This window comes from Tachyglossus aculeatus, chromosome 4, assembly GCF_015852505.1.
Source record: "Tachyglossus aculeatus isolate mTacAcu1 chromosome 4, mTacAcu1.pri, whole genome shotgun sequence".
In the NCBI taxonomy this organism is placed as follows: Eukaryota; Metazoa; Chordata; class Mammalia; order Monotremata; family Tachyglossidae; genus Tachyglossus; species Tachyglossus aculeatus.
Window position 1 is genome coordinate 86,291,959 of NC_052069.1, and position 23,639 is coordinate 86,315,597.

General features: G+C 45.5%; 1 protein-coding gene across 1 annotated transcript in view; it reads right to left on the bottom strand.

Moving 5' to 3' along the window:
* Window positions 1-445: 445 nt before the first annotated feature.
* The window catches only part of LAPTM4B (lysosomal protein transmembrane 4 beta), a 103,559-nt gene continuing 80,365 nt past the window's right edge, over window positions 446-23,639 (bottom strand). The window contains exon 7 of the mRNA XM_038745294.1: window positions 446-1,562. Within this exon, the coding sequence (XP_038601222.1) occupies window positions 1,488-1,562 (75 nt within the window). The 3' untranslated portion in view covers window positions 446-1,487. The remainder of the gene's footprint in view (window positions 1,563-23,639) is intronic.

The following is a 23,639-nucleotide window of genomic DNA, read 5'->3' on the forward strand; positions in this document are numbered from 1 at the left end:
AAGCGCTTACTATATGCAAAGCACCATTCTAAGCACTTGGGGGGGATACAAGGTGATCAGATTGTCCCATGTGGGGCTCGCAGTCAATCCCCATTTTACAGATGAGGGAACTGAAGAACAGAGAAGTTAAGTGACTTGCCCAAAGTCACACAGCTGACAGTTGGCGGAGCTGGGATTTGAACCCATAGCTTCTGACTCTTAAGGCCGGTACTGTTTCCACTGAGCCATGCTGCTTGAGAGCAGTCTGAGGAGAACAATTCAGTATTGGCGAAGGATGATAGTTTCAAAAATCTGTCTCATCCTCTGTTTCTATCCTTCTATTAACAGGTGTGTAACACATGCAGTTAAGTTTATTCCTTTTTAACCAGGTGGTGGTATCTGCATGAGAAACCAGGGGAAGGAGGGGTGGAATAGCCAAGAATAGCCAGGTAGACTTGAAAGATTATTTTCATAACTGTGAAGAAACCTCTTTTTAATGGCAGGCGGGCTTTGCATATCGGGTATTTAACAACCAAGGAGCCATACAGTCAATTTTTTTTAAACAAATTATAGAATTGCCTCCCAATCCACTCTAAGCCCCAAAGAAGCCCGCTCTAATTTTCAGTTTGGGGTTTTGCTGGGTGGTGCAGAGTTATCAGGTCTCCTAGGGATTGAAGTACAATATGTAGGTAGTGGGGGAGAGATTCCAGCTTCGACTGTCCACATATCCAGATAGCTTGTGTTTCATGGTACAAGGCTGGGCCTCAGGCTAGAACCCAGCATGGAAAATTGAGGATCCAAAGCAAGGTCTGAGCATCTAGTGGGCATCAACTTCTACCTAAATTCCTTCGGCCAACTCCGTTGCCTTTGTGTCTCAGGGGGCATTTCTACAGGAAGCTCCATTTGGTTTCTGGGAATTGGGGAGGGAAGGGCAACATGAATCTAGGTAACGGTGGCTAAGTAACCTAGAAAAGGCCTCCCCAGCCTTAGAGAGTCCCCACGAACATCAACAGGGACAGAGATACACAGTCATTTCCCCTGCTTTCAGCACATCCTTTCTACTCAATGAAGTTTGGACAGTTTGGCAAGCGGGAACAAACCCTCATTCTAACTTTACTGTGGCTATGGAGTGCGGAGACCCTGACACTTTCTTCACTCCTCACAGCTCCCTCCCTAGCCCCAGTTTGGGATGCCTAGGGTGGGGGGAAATCTCTGCTTTATTAACCCAGCCACATGCCTAAGAGTTCGGGCCCCCAGAATGTGAACGTCTAAGATACTTGACTCATCACCCTAAAGCAAGAGTTCTACGGGCCCAGTGCAGGCTTCTGGCTGAAGCATGTTTTTGAAACTACCTACGACATATTTAACATACAAGCTAGGCTTCCAAGCCACAAGGCGGGCAGGAGCAAATGCCTTCAGCGGGCACTTCCGCGGAGCGAGTCAGAGAACTACCGCTCAGTAATCTGAAAAGGGAAACTTTGGATCCCGGGGGCCTTCATCTTCCCGGCTTACGCAGACACATATGGTGGCGGGGGCTCTTTGGCAGCCCCATTCGCGGAGTCATTATAAGGAGGTAGCAGCACCTGAAGGAGAAAAGAAAACACACAGTTTAGGGACAACAAAGCTCTAACAGGTTGGAAGCTGAGATGAGCGCCTTCTCCTTGGTTGCTTGCATCCTTGAGCTTTGGTATTTGTTTAGCACTTACTATGTGCCAGGCACTGTTCTAAGCACTGGGGGTAGATACAAGTTAATCAGGTTGGATGCAGTCCCCGTCCCACATGGTGCTCCCAATCTCAATCCCCATTTCACAGATTAGGTAACTGAGGCCCAGGGAAGTGAAGTGACTTGCCCAAGATCACACAGCAGACAACTGGTGGAGCTGGGATTAGAACTCATGTCCTCTAACTTCCAGTCCCATGCTCGTTCCTCTAGGTCTTCCTCCCGGCATTCCCCACACCTCTCAAGGCAGCAGAGGGAAGACCAGGGAAGGGAGCGGGGAGTGGAGTGCCTCTTGACGACTCCAGACTTAGGGACAGTGGCTCCCACCACCCGAAACTTTGGAGTATAGTAATAATAATAAAAATGATGGCATTTATTAAGCTCTTACTATGTGCAAAGCACTGTTCTAAGCGCTGGGGAGGTTACAAGGTGATCAGGTTGTCCCACGGGGGACTCACAGTCTTAATCCCCATTTTCCAGATGAGGCAACTGAGGCCCAGAGAAGTGAAGTGACTTGCCCAAAGTCACACAGCTGACAACTGGTGGAGCCGGGATTTGAACCCCTGAAGTCCAAGACGTCCAAGGCCACACAGCACGCAACTGACCGAGCTGGGATTGGAACGCAGATGCTCCGATGTCCAAGCCCACGCTGCTTCCAGATACCATCGAAATGTGTTAGTCTACCTGCTCTTCATTTTTTAGTTAAGCGCTTACTATGTGCCTGGCCCTATGATTCGTAATAATTATGGGATTTGTTAAGCACTTACTATGTGCCAGACACTGTACTAAGTGCTGGAGTGGGTACAAGCAAATTGGGTTTGGCACAGTCCCTGTCCCACATAGGGCTCACAGTCTCAATCCCTGTTTTACAGATGAGGTAACTGAGGCCCGGAGAAGCGAAGTGACTTGCCCAAGATCACACAGTAGAAGAGGTGGAGCTGGGATTAGAACCCATGACCTTCTGATACTCAGGCCCATGCTCTAGCCACTACTCCTTAATGTGTAGCATGAGTGGAAGTGTTTTAGGGGAGGGTGGTGAAGTAGAACCTACATATCAGGCTGAAACTCCTCACCCTTGGCTTCAAGGCTGTCCATCACCTCACCCCCTCCTACCTCACCTCCCTTCTCTCCTTCTCCAGTCCAGCCCTCACCTTCCGCTCCTCTGCCGCTGATCTCCTCACCGTGCCTCATTCTCGCCTGTCCTGCCATCGACTCCTGGCCCACGTCCTCCCCCGGGCCTGGAATGCCCTCCCTCCGCACATCCGCCCAGCTAGCTCTCTTCCTCCCTTCAAGACCCTACGGAGAGCTCACCTCCTCCAGGAGGCCTTCCCAGACTGAGCCCCCTCCTTCTTCTCCCCCTCCTCCCCCTCCCCATCCCCCCACCTTACCTCCTTCTCCTCCCCACAGCACCTGTATATATGTTTGAACATAGTTATTACTCTATTTTATTTGTACATATTTATTCTATTTATTTTATTTTGTTAATATGTTTTGTTTTGTTCTCTGTCTCCCCCTTCTAGACAGTGAGCCCGCTGTTGGGTAGGGACCGTCTCTATATGCTGCCAACTTGTACTTCCCAAGCGCTTAGCCCAGTGCTCTGCACACAGTAAGCGCTCAATAAATACGACTGAATGAATGCTCTGCACACAGTAAGTGCTCAATAAATACGATTGAATGAATGAATGAATGGGATCACTTCTTCCAAATCTACTGTGTTCTCCCAAGTTCTTAGTACCATGCACTGTACAAGGTGAGCATTCAATGGATACCAAGTCAGATCTTAAGGTAGGGTCTTACTGAGCTACTTCGGACAGCTAAGTCTGACCCTACTGAGGGTGTCAAAAATCAATGAATAGATTTTCCTGTTGTTGCCTTCGCTTTTTCCAAGTCCACCGCTCTGGAAGGAAATGCATCTTGTGAACGTCAAGTCCCAAGACCAAATTGGCCTGACTGTGCTGGGAGGATCCCAAACCATAAGACCTAATAATAATAATAATAATAATACTTAGTACAGTGCCCTGCACACAGTAAGCACTCAATAAATACGACTGAATGAATAATTCAAGGGCTTACTTTGCACAAAGCACTGTTCTAGTGCTGAGGGTAAATACAAGTTAAGTGAATTGAATACAGTCCCTATCCCACACGGGGCTCTTAATCTCCATTTTACAGATGAGCTAACTGAGGCCCAGGGAAGTTAAGTGACTTGTTCAAGATTACACAGCAGACAAGTGGCAGAGCCAGCATTAGAACCCAGGTCCTTCTGACTCCCAGGCTCTTGCTCTACCCACTAAGCCACTCTGCTTCTTATGATGAGGTATTGTCAGAGATGGGAGGGCACCTTAGACTTTCACTATTGTTGCAACTGGGGTTTTCACTTCATTTTTGAAGTCACATTTATGATAGTGTCTATGAGATCCTACAGCATTTCCCCAATATTTCATACATTATTCTTTACATAAAGTAGTGCGTAATGAGTGACAAGCGTTCTGCTGCCCATGTATTAGAAGTAGAGATGGAGCCGGATAAACCTTGGAGATCTCAATTTGAGTGTTTTCTCTGCTACTTTTCCCAGACTGAGCCCCCCTTTTCCTCTCCTCCTCCCCATCCCCCCCGCACCTCCTTCACCTCCCCACAGCACTTGTATATATTTGTACAGATTTATTGCTCTATTTATTTTACTGGTCCATATTTACTACTCTATTTATTTTGTTAATGATGTGCATTTAGCCATAATTCTATTTGTTCTGACGATTTTGATACCTGTCTACATGTTTTGTTTTGTTGTCTGCCTGCCCCTTCTAGATTGTGAGCCAGTTGTTGGGGAGGGACCATCTCTATCTGTTGCCAACTTGTACTTCCCAAGAGCTTAGTACAGTGCTCTGCACACAGTGAGTGCTCGATAAATACGATTGAATGAATGAATGAATACTAGCTTGGAGGGGCATCTCAGGGAAATCAATAATTAAACTAGGGTATTTGTTGAGAGCTTACTGCATGAAGAGCTCTTTACTAATTGTTTGGGAGAATATAATATAGTTGGTAGACATGATTTCCATTCATAAGGAGCTTACGGTCCAGAGGGGGAGACAAACGTTAAAATAAATTACAGAGAGGGGATATGGCAGAGCGTAAGTGCTGCGGGGCTGGGAGGGGAATGACTTTCTAGTGCTTAAGGGGTACTGATCCCAGTGAGAAATAGTGTGGCCTAAAGGATAAAGCACAGGCCAAGGAGCCAAAGGACCTGGGTTCTAATCCAAGCTCCCCCACTTGCTTGCTGTGTGACCTTGGGCATATCACTTGACTTCTCTGCATCTCGGTTTCCTCAACTGCAAAATGGGGATTCAAAAACTGTTCTCCCTTCTACTTAGACTGTATATGTCCTGATTAACTTGTATCAAAACCAGAGCTTGGAACAACGCTTGAAACATAGTAAGGATTTAGGAAATACCATAAAAAATGCTATGGCAACACACACAAGAGAGGACAAATAGAGGAAATAAGGCCTGAGTCAAAGAAGGCTCCTTGGAGGAGGTGTGATTTTAGTAGAGCTGAAGGTGGGGAGAATGGGCATCTCAGATATGAATAATAATAATGATGATGATGGTATTTATTAAGCACATACTGTGTGCAAAGCACTGTTCTAAGTGCTGGAAAGGTTACAAGGTGATCAGGTTGTCCCACAGGGTCTCACAGTCTTAATCTCCACTTTACAGATGAGGGAACTGAGGCACAGAGAAGTGAAGTGACTTGCCCAAAGTGACACAGCTGACAATTGGTGGAGCTGGGATTTGAACCCATGACCTCTGACTCCAAAGCCCAGGCTCTTTTCACTGAGCCACACTGCAGTAAGAGATCAGTGATGGGACAGATGAGATTGAGGTAGTAGGTAAATTGGTGGGATGGATTATAGTAGATCAGCGAGTTGAGGTAGGAGGGAGAGAGCTTTTCAGTGCCTTAAATAATTATGGTATTTGTTAAGCGCTTGCTATATGCCAAGCACTGTACTAAGTGTTGGAATAGGTAAATGCATGTGTACATATGTATATACGTTTGTACATATTTATTACTCTATTTATTTTACTTGTACATATTTACTATTCTATTTATTTTATTTTGTTAATGTGTTTGGTTTTGTTGTCTGTCTCCCCCTTCTAGGCTGTGAGCTCGCTATTGGGTAGGGACCGTCTCTATATGTTGCCAACTTGTACTTCCCAAGCACTTAGTACAGTGCTCTGCACACAGGAAGCACTCAATAAATATGACTGAATGAATGAATAAATACGATTGAATGACTACAAGATAATCCAGTCCCACATGGGGGTCAAAGCCTAAGCAGGAGGGAGAACAGGTATTGACTCCCCATTTTGCAGATGAGGAAACTAAGGCACAGAGAAGTTACGTGACTTGCCCAAGGTCACAAAGAAGGTTCATGGAATCAATCAATCAATCAATCGTATTTATTGAGCACTTACTGTGTGCAGAGCACTGTACTAAGCGCTTGGGAAGTACAAGTTGGCAACATATAGAGACAGTCCCTACCCAACAGTGGGCTCACAGTCTAAAAGGGGGAGACAGAGAACAAAACCAAACATACTAACAAAATAAAATAAATAGAATAGATATGTACAGGTAAAATAGAGTAATAAATATGTACAAACATATATACATATATACAGGTGCTGTGGGGAAGGGAAGGAGGTAAGATGGGGGGACAGAGAGAGGGACAAGGGGGAGAGGAAGGAAGGGGCTGAGTCTGGGAAGGCCTCCTGGAGGAGGTGAGCTCTCAGTAGGGCAAGGAAGAGCCAGGATTAGAGCCCAGGTCCTCTGTCTCCCAGTCCCGTGCTCTTTCCACTAGGCAATGCTGCTTCTCAGCCAATATAAGAAGTTTCTGTTAGATGTGGACGTAGATGGGCAACCGGTGGAGGTTTTTGAGTGGGGGGATATAGACGGAAAGGTTCTTTGGAAAAATGGTCCCGGCAGCAAAGTGGAGTATGGACTGGAGAAGGGAGACACAGAAGGCAGGGAGGAGAGAGAGAAGGGCTGATGCAGTAATCCAGGTGGGGAGACTAGGAATAGTGGGATCAGCATGACGGCAGTTTGAGCGGAGAGAAAGGGGTGGATTCCAGAGATGTTTAGGTGTTACAACGACCTGGATTTACTGACAGACTGAGTATGCAGAGTGAATAAGAGATGAGTTTTTTTAAATAATGTTTGTTAAGCGCTTACTATATGAGTTTTTTAAAATAATGTTTGTTAAGCGCTTACTAAATGCCAGGCACTATAATAATAATGGCATTTTATTAAGCGCTTACTATGTGCAAAGCACTGTTCTAAGCGCTGGGGAGGATATAAGGTAATCAGGTTGTCCCTCGGGGGGCTCACAGTCTTCATCCCCATTTTACAGATGAGGGAACTGAGGCACAGAGAAGTTAAGTGATTTGCCTAAAGTCACACAGCTGCCAGTGGGCGGAGCTGGGATTTGAACCCACGACCTCTGACTCCAAAGCCCGGGCTCTTTCCATTGAGCCATGCTGCACTGTACTAAGCACTGGGGTGGATTCAAGCAAATCGGGTTGGACACAGTCCCTGTCCCAAGTGGGGTTCACAGTGATCCCCCCACGTGGGGCAACCTGATCACCTTGTAACCTCCCCGGTGCTTAGAACAGTGCTTTGCACATAGTAAGCGCTTAATAAATGCCATTATTATTATTATTACTTCTCTGTGCCTCAGTTCCCTCATCTGTAAAATGGGGATTAAGACTGTGAGCCCCCGTGGGACAACCTGATCACCGTGTAACCTCCCCAGTGCTTAGAACAGTGCTTTGCACATAGTAAGCGCTTAATAAATGCCATTATTAATCAATCAATCAATCAATCATATTTATTGAGCGCTTACTGTGTGCATTGCACTGTACTAAGCACTGGGGAAGTACAAGCTGGCAGCATATAGAGATGGTCCCTAGCCAACAGTGGGCTCACAGTCTAGAATTATTATTATTATTATTATTATTAACCTCCATTTTGAGGGAACTGAGGCCCAGAGAAGTGAAGTGACTTGTCCATTGTCACATTGCAGACAAGTGGAAGAGGAAGGATTAGAACCCATGACCTTCTGACCCACAGGCCCTTCCTCTATCCACTATGCCATGCTGCTTCTATTGCTGATTCACAGTTCATGCATTCAACTCCAAGTCTGAGTCCCTGGTCCCACCAGAGAGAGAAAAAATTGAACTACATCCAAGAAAGCTGCAAGAGTCCGAATCAATATTAATTTGCCGTGTTCAGACACTAAAATATTGCTTTTCAGGACCATATTTCAGTGTCTGAATGGACTCCAATTGAGCTGAATCTACCAGTATTCCCAGGAAAATTGTCCTAAATCATCAGATATCTTCCCAGATCAGGAGTGCAGCCCACTAAGTTGTTCAAATCCACTACTTTTCAAAGTCCTCTTCTGTAGAAAGTCTCAGTACTGGTGACAAGTCCTGTCAAACCATAAATCAGAAAGCTCTTCCCAGGGACTCTCTTCAAAATCACGTTATTGCACAATTTTGCCTTTAAACTGCCAAAAGAAGCTGGTGTGCAGTTGGGCAAATGACACGTTTCTTGCTACGAAATGTATCTTTCTAATGGATTCTTAAAAAAAAAAAATCCTCAGACATCTCCATTGCAAAATTCAGATGGGCTAGTCTCCGTTCAAACCCAAGTATACTTTGTCCAAAAGTCAGGTTGACTGATGCAAACGATTGACCAATCTCATTGCACCAATTTGCCCAGGTCAAAAGAGAATGATGATGATGATAATGGTATTTTTTAAGTGGTTACTATGTGCCAAGCACTGTTCTAAGCGCCGGGGCAGATACAAGCTAATCTGGTTGGACACAATCCCTGTCCCACATGGTGCTCTCAGTTAGGCTGGTCCATTTGGAGCAACCCAAGTACCTCTCTCTCGCATGGTTTCCCTGGCGATTCAGAGCATTCCCAAGCGCTTAGTACAGTGCTCTGCACACAGTAAGCGCTCAATAAATACGATTGAGTGAATGAACAGTACAATGCCTATGTGTCATATGAAATGTTCTGTATATGCTGGTAGGAGCCTTCAAATATATTTCAGAGAAGAGAGGCAGTTTGGCCTTATGGAAGGCTTAGTCAGGGAAGGCCTGAGCACAGGCCTAAGAGTCAGAAGGACCTGGGTTCCAATAATGCCTCCACCATTTGTCTGCTGTGTGACCTTGGACAAGTCTTCACTTCTCTGGGCCTCTGTTACCTCATCTGTAAAATGGGGATTAAGATTGTGAGCCCCATGTGGGACAGGGACTGATTTGCCTGCACCTACGCCAATGCTTAGTATAGTGCTTGGTACATATATATATATATATATAAATATATATGTGTTTTAATATTTGTAAGGCATTTACATACACATCTGGTGCAAAATGGACCTTGTTCTTAGGCGGATCAAGTAACCATTTGCCAGCAAAAATTCTTGTTAGTGATTCAAAGAGAACTGTGGCTAAGGACTAATGGGATGATTTTGTGTTGGGTAGGGACCGTCTCTATATGTTGCTGACTTGTACTTCCCAAGCGCTTAGTACAGTGCTCTGCACACAGTAAGCGCTCAATAAATACGATTGGATGAATGAATGAATACACCCTCTAGAATGAAAACTCCTTGTAAGTAGGGAACAGGTCTACCAACTCCATAGAACTGAATTCTCCCAAGCACTTACTAGAGCACTCGGCACTTGGTCACACTCAATAAATGTGACGGATTGACTGATTCGCCGTAGTCCCCACTTGGGAATTAGGGGCTTTACGGAGCTAACGTTCTCAAACTGCCTAGAGGTCTAAGTGAAATTTAAGAGCTGAGGGTGAACTGAAGGTCCCAAGTACCATAATAGAAGGTCCCGTAACAGTGTGAAACTACAAAATGGGAATTGTAAACACAAGGGGTACTTAAATTGACAGTATTAGCCCATCTCCTGGCTCTGGCCTGGAATACCCTCCCTCCTCAAATCCAACAAACAATTCCTCTCCCCCCCTTCAAAGCCTTATTGAAGGCACTTCTCCTCCAAGAGGCCTTCCCAGACTAAGCCCCACTTTCCTCATCTCCCACTCCCTTCTGTGCTGCCCTGACACACGCCCTTTTCTTTTCCCTCCCCACCCCCGCCAACCCCACAGCACTTATGTATGTATCTGTAATTTTATTTATTTGTATTCATGTCTGTCTCCCCCCTCAAGACTATAAGCTTGCCGTGGGCAGGGAATGTCACTGTTTATTGTTATGATGTACTTTTCCAAGCACTTAGTACGGTGCTCTGCACACGGTAAGCGCTCAATAAATATGATTGAAACAATCAGAGGTATTTACTGAGCACTTACTGTCTGCAGAGCACTGTACTAAGCACTTGGGAGAGTACAATAGAGTTGGTAGACACGTTTCCTGCCCACAGTGAGTTTACAGCATAGAGATGAGTTTACCGTTTAGAGACTATTATTTTTATAAGAGAAAATTTACCATGGGATTAGGATTATCAGTCAAAGCCTGCCCCATTCCACGTCTAGACAGTTAACGGGTGCTCTGGGTTCAACAAGCTGCAGGGTTCGTGGAAGGAGATGGGAATTTGGCCATCTGGGTGGGGAATTCTTCCATGTTTCCCAGGCAACCAAATGACCCAAGCTCTACAATCCTTTGGGAGGGAAAGATCAACTGGTGTTTGGCTGGGAGGCTTAGCCTCTGGAGCACAGTGTCCCCAGGGGATAATCGGTCAATTGGGCAAGAGGGCTTTAGCTTGCTGGGCTCTTGGTCCTTCTAAAAGACGCAAATGGAGTAGCAGGAAGCCAATTTTTGTCGTAGTTGTATTAATGTGAACACTATTCAAACCCACAAATAGCTGAGGGAGTCAATCGAGATTGGATTTATTCAGAACACTCAACTTTTGTATCCTGATAACCTTGATATATCACCTCTTGGTCTCTGAAAACTTTGCCTCCTAAGGCCATGAATGCATCTCGTGTTACTTAGCACGACGGCAATTTTTTCCGGGAGAAGCCTGTTGGCACATGCGTGCCTTTCCCTGGCATGCTTTGTCTCCACCCTGGTAACTCGCATTTGAAAGTTTTAAATTCCCTGGTTTGAGTCCAACCGAGACTTTATTGGCATTTTTGGTCTCAGCAAGAGGTGCCCGCATCTTTCTTGGCCTTAATCCCCCGTCAGGCTTTCTCTAGGTCTGCCTATAAGAGGGCAATGTTTATTTCAGTGACACAGGCCTACAATACCAGGCCAGATTGGTATTTTCTTCCTTAGATAATTGGACTGCCCAGGCAAGCTGTTCCTGGAGCTGACCCAAGCTCTTCCTTCGCCTCGAGGAGAGGTTTTCTGCTGACCCGTTCTGATTGCTCTCAAGTAGACAATGAAAGAGCCACGGGGGAGAAGTGCCACAACTTTTGAGGTGAGCACATAGACGAAGGAGCTGGTTTTTGGGGTGAGGCTGTTCCTTATTGCACCTGGAGTGCTTCTCCCCCCGACTGTCTAGTTTCAGCGTCCGTTCCAAGCCTTGGCCCCAACTGACCAAATTTTGTGTTGAGTTGAGGCATCAGGCCTTCGAAGATGGGAAAAGACGTGGCGTCGAGCGGCTTGGCCTAGTGGATAGAGCCCGGGCCTGGGAATTAGAGGGACCTGGGTTCTAATCCCAGCTCTGCCACTTGTCTGCCATGTGAACTTGGGCAAGTCACTTCACTTCTCTCGGCCTCGGTTCCCTCATCTGTAAAACGGGGATTAAGACTGTGAGCTCCATGTGGGACAGGGACTGTGTCCAACCCGATGAGCTTGCGTCTAACCCAGCGCTCAGAACTGGCGGCCCTCTCTGGCTTAGTGGAAAGAGCCCAGGCTTGGGAGTCAGAGGTCATGAGTTCTAACCCTGACTCTGCCACTTGTCAGCTGTGTGGCTTTGGACAAGTCGCTTAACTTCTCTGTGCCTCAGTTACCTCGTCTGTAAAATGGGGATTAAGACTGTGAGGCCCCCATGGGACAACCTGATGACTTTGTATCTACCCCAGGGCTTAGAACAGTGCTTGGCACATAATAATAATAATGATAATAATAATGATGGCAATTGTTAAGCGCTTACTATGTGCAAAGCACTACTCTAAGTGCTGGGGGGATACAAGGTGATCAAGTTGTCCCACGTGGGGCTCACAGTCTTAATCCCCATTTTACAGATGAGATAACTGAGGCTCAGAGAAGTTAAGTGACTTGCCCAAGGTCACACAGCAGACATGCGGCAGAGCCGGAATTCGAACCCATGACCTCTGACTCCAAAGCCCGTGTTCTTTCCACTGAGCCATGCTGCTTACATAGTAAGCACTTAACAAATACCATCATAAAAAAAGCAGTGCTTGGTACATAGTAAGCACTTAACAAATACCATAATCATCAGCTGCACGAACGCTTGTTCAGGCTGTTGTCTATGGGAACCGACTAAAGGCTTCATGTGCCTGCAGGGCTGGAAAAACTAGTGGTCTCGCGTTCATTTTCTCAGCCATGCCAGCACACTTGGCATCCATCAATCCCCACGTCGATTCTGCTACTACCATTTACAGAGAGTTTACAACACAGGGTACAGTACTGGACACGAGGAAGAGTAAGGTCTCTGGCCCACTGGGGACTAACAATCTCAAAAAAGGGGGAGAATGGATGTCTGGGAAAGAAGGACAGGAAAAAATGAGACAGGAGCAGGGGTCGCAGTAGTGGTGGTGACTAGGACCGATGTCTCTGGGTTGGAAAGCCCCACAGCGGCTGTGTGACAGACAATGACTCTTCCCCTCTTCAAAGCCTTACTGAAGGCCCATCTCTTCCAAGAGGCCTTCCTTGACTAAGCCTTCCATTCCTCTTTTTTCTCTTCTGCTTCTCCCTAACTCGCTCCCTTTATCATCTCCCCTCCCTGCCCTACAGTCCGTATCTGTCATTTCTTTCTATTAATGTCTGTCTCTCCCTCTAGACTAAACTCCTTTTGGCCAGGCCCTGTGTCTGTTATAACATTGTATTGTCCTCTCCCAAGCACTTGGTACAGTGCTCTGCCCGCAGTAAGCGCTCAATAAACACGATTGACCGACTGTGTGACTTGGTGGAACTCACTGCCAGGCTGTCTGGAGGGGCGGTGGGGGGAGGATCCAGGCTTTTGGCTTGTTCTCATGAGACTGCAGGATGCTGGACCCATCTCGGATCCCGATGAGGACGGTGGGAACACCACAGGTGCCAGGGCCGGGTCTGAGGCCGCAGACTTTGAGGAGGGACAAGGCGCCCACTTCCAGCCCCTTGGCAACCCCCGAGGGGCGGGTTGGATGAGTTTCTGGTGCCCTGCCTGCCCACGGAGAAGGTAGGTTGGGGTTAAGCTAATGACTTTTCCTGTCAGGGCCAACCCTGAGGAGGCAATAGCATCCACCTACTGCGGAGTCGGCCCTCCTATTTCCGCCCATGAACTCAGAGAAGGTGGAGCCCCTGCCGTGATTTCTCCTCTCCAAGACTGTAAGCTCATAGTGGGCAGGGAGTGTATCTGCTTTACTGTAATGTTGTACTCTCCTGAACTCTTAGTACAGTGCTCTGCACACAGTAAGAACTCAGTAAATACGATTGAATGAACTACTGGGGCCCAGTGAAGACATTCAGCAACCACTGATTTAGAGAAGCAGTGTGGCTTTGTGGAGAGACAACAGGCCTGGCAATCGGAAGGACCTGGGTTCAAATCCCAGTCCTGCCGTCTGCTGGGTGAGCTTGGGCAAGTTACTTCTCTGGGCCTCATCCGTAAAATGATGTTGAAGAGTGTGAGCTCCATGTAGGACAGGGACTGCATCCACCCTAATGAACTTCGATCTACCCAAGCTCTTAAATCAGTGCTTGGCACATACTAAGTGCTTAACACGCACCATTAATATTATTATTGGCTCAGATCCCTGCCGGGCATCTAACCTGCCAGCCTGACCTCCCACTAAAGTGGAGGGGCTTGTGGATTGGTGGTAGGTTTTATGCCGCAAAGAACTGCCACTTCAATAATAATAAGAATAATGATTATTATTGCTATGATTATAATATTATGATTATAATGATTATTATTATTATAAATGGTTATAAATGATTATAGTAAAGTAAGCACTTAAAATATAATAATAATAATGGTTATTATTATTATTATATTTTAAGTGCTTACTTTGTGCCAAGCACTCTACTAAGTGCTGGGGTGGATACAAGCAAATAGTGGTGGACACAGTCCCTGTCCCACATGAGTCTCAGTCCTCATTTTAATAATAATAATAGCATTTGTTAAGCGCTTACTATGTGCAAAGCACTGTTCTAAGCGCTCGGGAGGTTACAAGGTGATCAGGTTGTCCCACGGGGGGCTCACAGTTTTCATCCCCATTTTACAGATGAGAGAACTGAGGCACAGAGAAGTTAAGTAATTTGCCCAAAGTCACACAGCTGCCAATTGGCGGAGCCGGGGTTTGAACTCATGACCTCTGATTCCCAAGCCCAGGCTCTTTCCACTGTGCCACACTGCTTCTCTTACCTCATTTTACAGTTGAGGTAACTGAGGCTCAGAAAATAATAATAATGATGGTATTTGTTAAGCGCTATGTGCCAAGCACTGTTCTAAGTGTTAGGGTAGATACACGGTAATGAGGTGGGGCTCAGTCTTAATCTCCATTTTACAGATGAGGTAACTGAGGCACAGAGAATTGAAGTGACTTTCCCAAGGTCACACAGCAGACAAGGGGTGGAGCTGGGATTAGAACCCATGACCTTCTGATTCCCAGGCCCCTGCTCTATCCATCATGCTGCTCCTCCAGAGGCAAAGGCTATAACACGATTTTCAGCACAATAGCCCAGTACCAATTTTGACTTCTGGGCAGTTATTGGTTCGGCACTTGAGGTCAGTCTTCCATGGCTGGGAGTTAATAATAATAATAATAATAACAACAATAATAATAATAATGATAATAATAATGTGAGCCCACCGTTGGGTAGGGACTGTCTCTATATGTTGCCAACTTGTACTTCCCAAGCACTTAGTACAGTGCTCTGCACACAGTAAGTGCTCAATAAATATGATTGATTGATTGATTTGTTAAGTGCTTACTATGTGCAAAGTACTGTTCTAAGCACTGGGGGGATACAAGGTGATCAGGTTGTCCCATGTGGGGCTCACAGTCTTCAACGCCATTTTACAGATGAGGTCACTGAGGCTCCAAGAAGTTAAGTGACTTGCCCAAAGTCACACAGCAGATATGCGGCAGAGTTGGGATTCGAACCCATGACCTCCAACTCCAAAGCCCGGGCTCTTTCCACTGAGCTTAAGGGAGGATGGGGGCAGGGATTGGCCTGAGAAGCAGCTTGGCTTAGTGGAAAGAGCACAGGTCTGGGAGTTGGGGAACCAGAGTTCTTTTTTGAAGAAAATGGTATTTGTTAAGCCCTTACTGTGTGTCAAACACTATTCTAAGCCCCGGGGGTAGATACAAGTGTATCAAGTTGTACACAGTGTCCGCCCCACATGGGGCTCACAGTCTAAATTGGAAGGAGGAATTCTCTCTATAGAGTTCTATTCCTGGCTCTGCCACCTGCCAGCTGTGTTACTTTAACTTCTTTGGACCTTGGTTTCCTCATCTGTAAAATGGGGATTAAATACCCGTTATCCCTCCGATTTAGACTGCGAGCCCCTTGTGGGAAAGGGACTGTATCCAACCTGATTATCTGATTATCTACAACACTGCTTGGCACCTAGTAAGTGCTTATGTAACGCAATTATTATTGCAATTATTATTAGTATTTAAAGTAATAGTAATAGCGGTATTTGTTAAGCGCTTACTATGTGCTAGGCACTGTACTAAGTGCTGGGGTGGAACAAGCAAATGGGGTTTGACTGTCCCAAGTGGGGCTGGCAGCATTAATCCCCATTTTACGGATGAGGTAACAAGCACAGAGAAGTGAAGTGACTCTCCCAATGTCACACAGCAGACAAGTGGTGGAGGCGGAATTAGAACCCAGGTCCTTCTCACTCCCTGGCCCATGCTCTATCCATTAGGCCACACTGCTTAGTGCTAAGTGCTAGTGCTTATGGAAGCAGTGTGGCCTAGTGGAAAGAACACAAGCCTGGGAGTCAAAGGCCCTGGGTTCTAATCTCTCCTCCACCGGTCAGACAGTCAGTCGTATTTATTGAGTGCTTACTGGGTGCCCAGCACTGTACTAAGCGATTGGGAGAGTACGATATAACAATTTAACAGGCATATTCCCTGCCCACACCACTGGTCTGCTGTGTGATCTTGGGCAAGTCACTTAACTTCTCTTTGCCTCAGTTTCCTCATCTGCAAAATGACGAGTCAATACCTGTTCTCGCTGTTACTCTGTGAGCCCCATATGGGTTCTGATTAACTTGTATCTACCCCAAGGTTTAGAACGGCACTTGACACATAGGAAGTACTTAACAAGTACCACAGTTAATTATTATCATTACTGTGTGCCGAGCATTGTACTAAGCACTTTATTCATTAAGTACTATCAGTTGCCAGGGCATGTGATCTCTGAATGCTGCAGAAATACTTGCAATTTTAAATGAACCAAATGCCGGGTGCAGAGTCCCATTATTGGAAGAGCTAAATTAGCATCAGACCTTAAAAGGTTTAGTGCGTCTGTGAGCGAAAGGAACCAAGATTATGCTTACAGGACTTATTTCTTTGTTAAGGGAAACATCTGTATTCCTTCTCTTGCAGGGTAAAAAATTTCCAAGTGACTCATCTCCCACGAATGTGTGTCAGGTTCACATACATGAGCATGGACAAGTAGCAGCCTGTCGAAATCCAAAACAGATAAAATGGCATCTTCAGTCCTCCCTACAAGCACTTTAAAAGGAAACAAGCTTCGTTCCCCTCTTAAGAGTTCTTCTAACCTGCTGGGTTTATCATTTCTCGCCAAGGACATTATCTTTGAACTTCTGCATCCAAGGGGGCCCATTCTGTCCGGGGACAACTGCGGAAATTAAAAATCCGGATTCATCAGAGGCCCTTAAGTCGCTGAACGATATTAGGGATGGAGAGATCTTATGTTCAAATTTCATGCAGGGGGCACTTGGGGGAAATTATAACTCAGTAATGTCATTGCAGCTTCACCCATTAGGATATTTGTCCACCTCTGAAAACATTCATTCAGACAGTAATCCTCCCACTTTATTTGGCATACAGGGGGAATTTGAGATGCTTTGGGAGGGCTCGTGGGGAAGTTATACTTGGGCACCTTGCCTCTACATCACCGCCACATAATTGAAAATAAAAAAAGGAACATTTCAAAACCTAGACAAATACTCATTATAACAGGCCTTCACTCTAGCTTTGGTATCAACTGCCCCGTTTAAAATATCCCTGCAACTATGATTCTATTTAGTAAGCCACACTGTCATCTCTTGTGCTGCGACTACAAAAAGAAGAATTGCAAAATCCTGGGGTGTTTTGGGGTTTTTTTGCCACAAAAGCACCTACAATTACATAAAACTTCATTCTACCCCTTTTTCTGCAAGTTTCAACACTAATTACATACATTTTAACAGACATCTTGTTTATCACAATTACGCATTAAGGTCCCTACAATGAGCCAGGCATTTTACGGAAAATCCATTAACTTTCTGGTGGAGTGGGATAAAAAGTTAATATTTCTTACAATCCTGGACAGCGGGATGAGTTGGCCATCTCAGCTCAGACAGTGCAAGAGAACTGGAAGGATAAGTGCTTAGGAACTTGTGAAGGAGAACCAACAAAGTACAGAAGTGGTTACAATGAATGGCTCATGGCTTTGATTCTCTAATACTAGTTTCCAGCTTGAACTGAAGATAGTAGCTAAAACCCCAAATTTTATCCTGTAAAGGGGACCAAGCAGGGTGATTTAAGGAGAATCCGGTCACAGTCCCATCAGTAACATTGCCAGTTCAGATACACCAATGTAACTGAATTGTACCCCGGAATATTGGTAGTAGATTCCTGTTTTCTAATTCCGAATCCCCCACTGCAGAGGGAGAAACAGACTTCTTCCTCGCCGTACACACTTCTTTATTTATAAATTACTACTAGATGCCAGTGCATGTGATTTCTGAATGCTGTAGAAATACCTGTAGCTTTAAATGAACCAAATGCCAGGCGAAGAGTTCCGTTATTGAAATGGAAGAGCTAAATTGGCATCAGATCTTAAAATTTTTAGCACATCTGTGAGTGAAAGGAACCAAGATCACGCTTACAGGAGTTATTTCTTGGTTAAGGGAAACATCTGTATTCCTATAAGCAGGTTATAACAAATGGTGTCTGTCCCCAAACACTTTTTGTAATAGGACTTTATGAGAAGCAGCGTGGCTCAGTGGAAAGAGCACGGGCTTTGAAGTCGGAGGTCATGGGTTCAAATCCCAGCTCCACCAATTGTCAGCTGTGTGACTTTGGGCAAGTCACTTCACTTCTCTGTGCCTCAGTTACCTCACCTGTAAAATGGGGATTAAGACTGTGAGCCCCCCATGGGACAACCTGATCACCTTGTAACCTCCCCTGCACTTAGAATAGTGCTTTGCACATAGTAAGTGCTTAATAAATGCTATTATTATTATTATTATTATTATTATTATTATTATTATTATTAATTGTCAGCTGTGTGACTTTGGGCAAGTCACTTAACTTCTCTGGGCCTCAATTACCTCATCTGCAAAATGGGAATTAAGACTGTGAGCCCCCCGTGGGACAAACTGATCACCTTGTAACCCCCCCAGCACTTAGAACAGTGCTTTGCACGTAGTAAGTGCTTAATAAATGCTATTATTATTATTATTATTATTATTATTATTATTATTATTATTATTATTTGGGGTGAAGAAGGAAAAAAGACACCACAGACAGAGGCCTTGGTGATGCAGTTGCTTTTGTGAGTGTTTCAGAAAGAAGGAATTGGAAAGAGGGCAGGATATGCCAAAGCAGAAAGGAGAGGGAAGAGGAGGGAAGGAAGGGTATTATAGAAAAATGTTACAATATTTCTTTTTTCTTTTTCTTCCAGAGTGGCCTAGTGGAAAGAGTCCGGGCCTGGGATTCTAGACTGTGAACCTGCTGTTGGGTAGGGACCGTCTCTATATGTTGCCAACTTGTACTTCCCAAGCGCTTAGTACAGTGCTCTGCACACACTAAGCGCTCAATAAATACGATTGAATGAATGAATGAATGAATGGGATCCGGAGGACCTGGGTTCTAATCCTGGCTCTGCCTCTTGTCTGCTGTGTGACCTTGGGCAAGTCACTTCACTTCTCTGGGCCTCAGTTATCTCATCTGTAAAATGGAGATTAAAACTGTGACATGGACTGTGTCCAACCTGCTTATCTTCTACCTATCCCAGTGTTCAGTACAGCGCCTGGCACACAGTAAGCGCTGAACACATACCATTAAAAGAAAACGGGCAGGGGTAAGCGGGAGTATGACAAATAGGAATGAGCTGGTTTTCTTCCAAGCCTCTGGACCCATTACCTTTGACAGGAATGAGCTGGGGGAAACACAGCAGAGCTGGAAACAGGACCAAAGAACAGGGCAAAAGCTTAGCTGGTGGAAAACACCCCAAACTCCTTCTTCACTTCCTGCTGTGGGTGACAGTCCTTGGATGCCTGATTTTGGAGAGGGAGACCTGCAGGAATCTCTCTCCTGCAACGGGATGTGCCTCGTGGCAATGGATGAGACCCAACCAGCTTTAAAGACTAATGGACAAATCAACGATTGCCAAGCCAAGATTTCCGGATGAGCCTGACTCTTCCCAGGTCCTGATCTGGCCTCTCCGAGGCACTCAGAGAGCAAGGAAAAAATGATTTGGTTTTTACAACTTGGACGTGCCCTCCCTCTGGAAATAAAAAAGTGGCTTTCTTAAGTAGTCCTGAAACTCGTTCTTAACCTGTTATCTTCTCAACTGGCTTTTCAAAGTGTTCTGCTGATTTTTCTGCTTATGCAATAGTGATATTCCCCGATTCTTATAAAGAAAGCATCCCGAGCTAAAACGAGGCCTTTCTGCATCTTTGTATAGTTTTGAGCTCAGACTCACAACCCCAGAGTTATCTAAGAGTCCTAACAAATGGGTGGAGAGTTCTGGAAGGTCAGGGGAGCTGCAGGAATGATTGTGGGGGTAGCATCAGCCGTGGCGGATCCCAGACTTCCCAAGCGCTTAGTACAGTTCTGTGCACACAGTAAGCGCTCAATAAATACGATTGAATGAATGAATGAATCCCAGCTCAATTGCTTTCTCCGGACGAGCCCGGGAACACCCTGATCCTCACACTCCTTCCTGAAGTTCTCCTCTGCCAGCTCTTCCCCCTGACTCCTCAGGGAAGAACAGCAGCGTGGCCTAGTGGAAAGAGCCTGGGATTCAGAAAACCTGGGTTCTAATCCCAGCTCCACTAGTTGTCTGCTGTGTGACAAGTCCCTTCACTTATAATAATAATAATAATGGTATTTATTAAGTGCTTACTATGTGCAAAGCACTGTTCTAAGCGCTGGGGAGGTTACAAGATGATCAGGTTGTCCCACGGGGGGCTCACAGGTTTTAATCCCCATTTTGCAGATAAGGTAAAGGAGGCCCAGAGAAGTTAAGTGACTTGCCCAAAGTCACACAGCTGACAGATGGCAGAGCCGGGATTTGAACCCATGACCACTTCTCTTGGCTTCAGATACCTCATCTGGAAAATGGGGGTTAAAGATTACGAGGCCCATGTGAGACTAGGACTGGGTTCGACATGATTATGCTGTCTCTACTCCAGTGCTTAGTACGGCCCCTGGTACATAGTACGTGCTTAACAAATACCATAAAAAAATAAGATCAGCACGACTGTCTCTACCCCAGTGCTTAGTACAGTCCTGGTACATAGTATGTGCTTAACAAATACCATAAAAAAAGATCAGCACGACCGTCTCTACCCCAGTGCTTAGTACAATCCCTGGTACATAGTACGTGCTTAACAAATACCATAAAAAAAAAAAAATCAGCATGACTGTCTCTACACCAGTGCTTAGTACAGTCCCTGGTTCATAGTATGTGCTTAACAAATACCATAAAAAAAAATCAGCATGACTGTCTCTACCCCAGTGCTTAGTACAGTCCCTGGTACATAGTATGTGCTTAACAAATACCATTCAAAAAAAAAGAGATTAGCCCGATGGAAAATCACTGCTCAAAATCCCTGAAACCCAGGAATAGCAACAAACAAATCTTTGTTAGTTAATCCCTCCCTCCAATCTCCTTCCCCATGGTAGGTCCTTTTGTTTTAAAATGGTATTTATTAAGTGGTTACTATGCGCCAGTTACCATTCTAAGCGCCAAGGTAATCGGGCTGGACACGGCCCATGCCCCACATGGGGCTCACAGCTTTAATCCCCATTTTACAGATGAGGTAATTGAGGCACAGAAAAGTGAAATGACCTGCCCAAGGTCACACAGCAGACAAGTGGAGAAGCCAGGATTAGAACCCAGGTCCTTCCGACTCTCAGGCCCATCCTCTATCCACTAAGCCACGCTGCTTCTCTGTGGTCCTGCCCTTCCTCAGCCCTCACAGCCTCTCTTCCCTTTGATACCCTTCCCTGGCCTTCAAACCAGGTCACTTCCAGCTGGGATCATGGGCACAGGCCACTCAGTTTTAACTGAAACGTAAGCGTTGCTCTCAAACGAGCAACCCAACGGACCTGCGACCCCCACCATCACATTATTTTTTTTACCATTTGGTGTGCAGGCCTGACGGTAAGTCACGCAAATCATTTTGCCTCAGGACATCTTAGAGTAGTTCAACGTGCGTGCACTCTGGGAATAATCAATTCCCAATAATCTGGGAATAAATGCTAATACTGTATTAGCAATGAGTAATCCCATCTTCCGGCATGCTTTAACGAGGTGTATTTTGGTCTCAGGACTGCAATAAAGTCTGAAATTTTTGCCATGAGGCAAACCAAATGGCAGTGCTTTTCAAAGGCATCGCCACCTTCAAAAACATTTATTGAGAACCCATCCCCTACGTGGCCTGTTCACGATTACATGTGCCTTTTCTCTCTGGAACTCACTCCATTAAATCCAGACACAGCTTAATATAAACAGAAAAGGATCTGAGCCCAGATGTAGTTTAGTTAAGCTCTCCCAAAGAAACTCTCTCTGACCTCTAGAGAGTATAAAAAAAGAAGCTGCATGTTCAGTTTTATGTCTTCCGTCTTATTGTCTGTAACATTTCTTCAGTAGGACACCGAAGGTTTGGGGAAAGGAAAGTCACAGTCAACAACGGCATGAAAAGTGACGTAGAAACAGTGTGGCCTAGCAGAAAGAGCACAACCTAGGGAGTCAGAGGACCTGGATTCTAATCCCAGCTCCGCCGCTTATCTGCTGTATGACGTTGGGGAAGTCGCAACTTCTCTGTGCCTCAGTTTCCTCTTCTGCAAAATCAGGATTAAACAATTGATCATACTTATTGAACGCTTAGTGTGCACAGAACACTGTACTAAGCATTTAGGAGAATACACTATAACAGAGTTGGTAAGCATGTTCCCTGTCCACAGTGAGCTTACAGTCTAGAGGGGCTCTGATTAAGAAAGTGAGCCCTATATGGTACAGGGACTGTGTCCAAACCTATTATTTTGTATTTAGCCCAGCATTTAGTACAGTGTCCTCTAGACTGTAAGCTCATTGTGGTCAGGGAATGTGTCTGTTCATTGTTACTTTGTACTCTCCCAAGTGCTTAGTACAGTGCTCCACACACAGTAAGTGCTCAATAAATATGACAATGAAGTGTGTGGCACATATTAAGTACTTAGCAAACATCACACACATAAAAAAGGAGTCAAAGCCTACAGTATGTGCTGCTGCAGAAGGAAAGAAGTATATCTTGTCCTGATCGCCTACCTCAAGTCCTCATTCATTCATTCAATTGTATTTATTGAGCGCTTACTGTGTGCAGAGCACCATACTGAGCTCTTGGGAAGTACAAATGGGCAACATATAGTGACGGTCCCCACTCAACAACGAGCTCACGGTCTAGAAGGGAGAGACAGATAATTTATTTATAGACTGTCAGCCACTTGAGGAACAGGGTCCAGGTCTCATTCACACTTATATACTCTTTCCCAGCGCTTAGTACAGTGCTCTGCACCCAATAAGTGCTTAATAAATATTATTGCAACAACTATTACCATCTCAGGACCACCATCTGCATCACTAGTCCTGATCAGTCATCTCCCAGGCGAGAGAGTGGGAATGGCTCAGTGCAAACCATCACCACTACTGGAAGGCAATGGGAGAGCATTTTCTGCTGTTTGTGAGATATTCCCTTCCCTAATCAGCCACACCCACAAGCAATGTTACGTTTGGTCAGTAGTATTATCTTTCAAAGTACAGGATTTGTGTACCTGCGGATGCCTCCGCCACTTGTCAAGCTGTGTGACCTTAGGCAAGTCACTTAACTTCTCTGGGCCTCAGTTACCTCATCTGTAACATGGGGAAGATGACTGTGAGCCCCACGTGGGGCAACCTCATTACCTCAAGTCCTCAAGTCGATCCATGGCCACAGCGAAGTAAACATTTGGAGATGGGAAGTGAAGATTAAAGAGAGGAGGTTGGAGAAGTTCTGTGGGCCAGAAAAAGCGCTTAGAACAGTGCTTGGCACATAGTAAGCGCTTAACAAGTACCAACATTATTATGGAGAAGCAGCGTGGCTTAGTGGGAAGAACACGGCTTGGGAGTCCGAGGTTGTGGGTTCTAACCCCAGCTCCACCACTTGTCTGCTGTGTGACTTTGGGCAAGTCACTTAACTTCCCTGTGCCTCCGATACCTCATCTGTAAAATGGGCATTAAGACGATGAGCCCCATGTGGGGAAACCTGATAACCTTGTATCTACCCCAGCTCTCAGAACAGTGCTT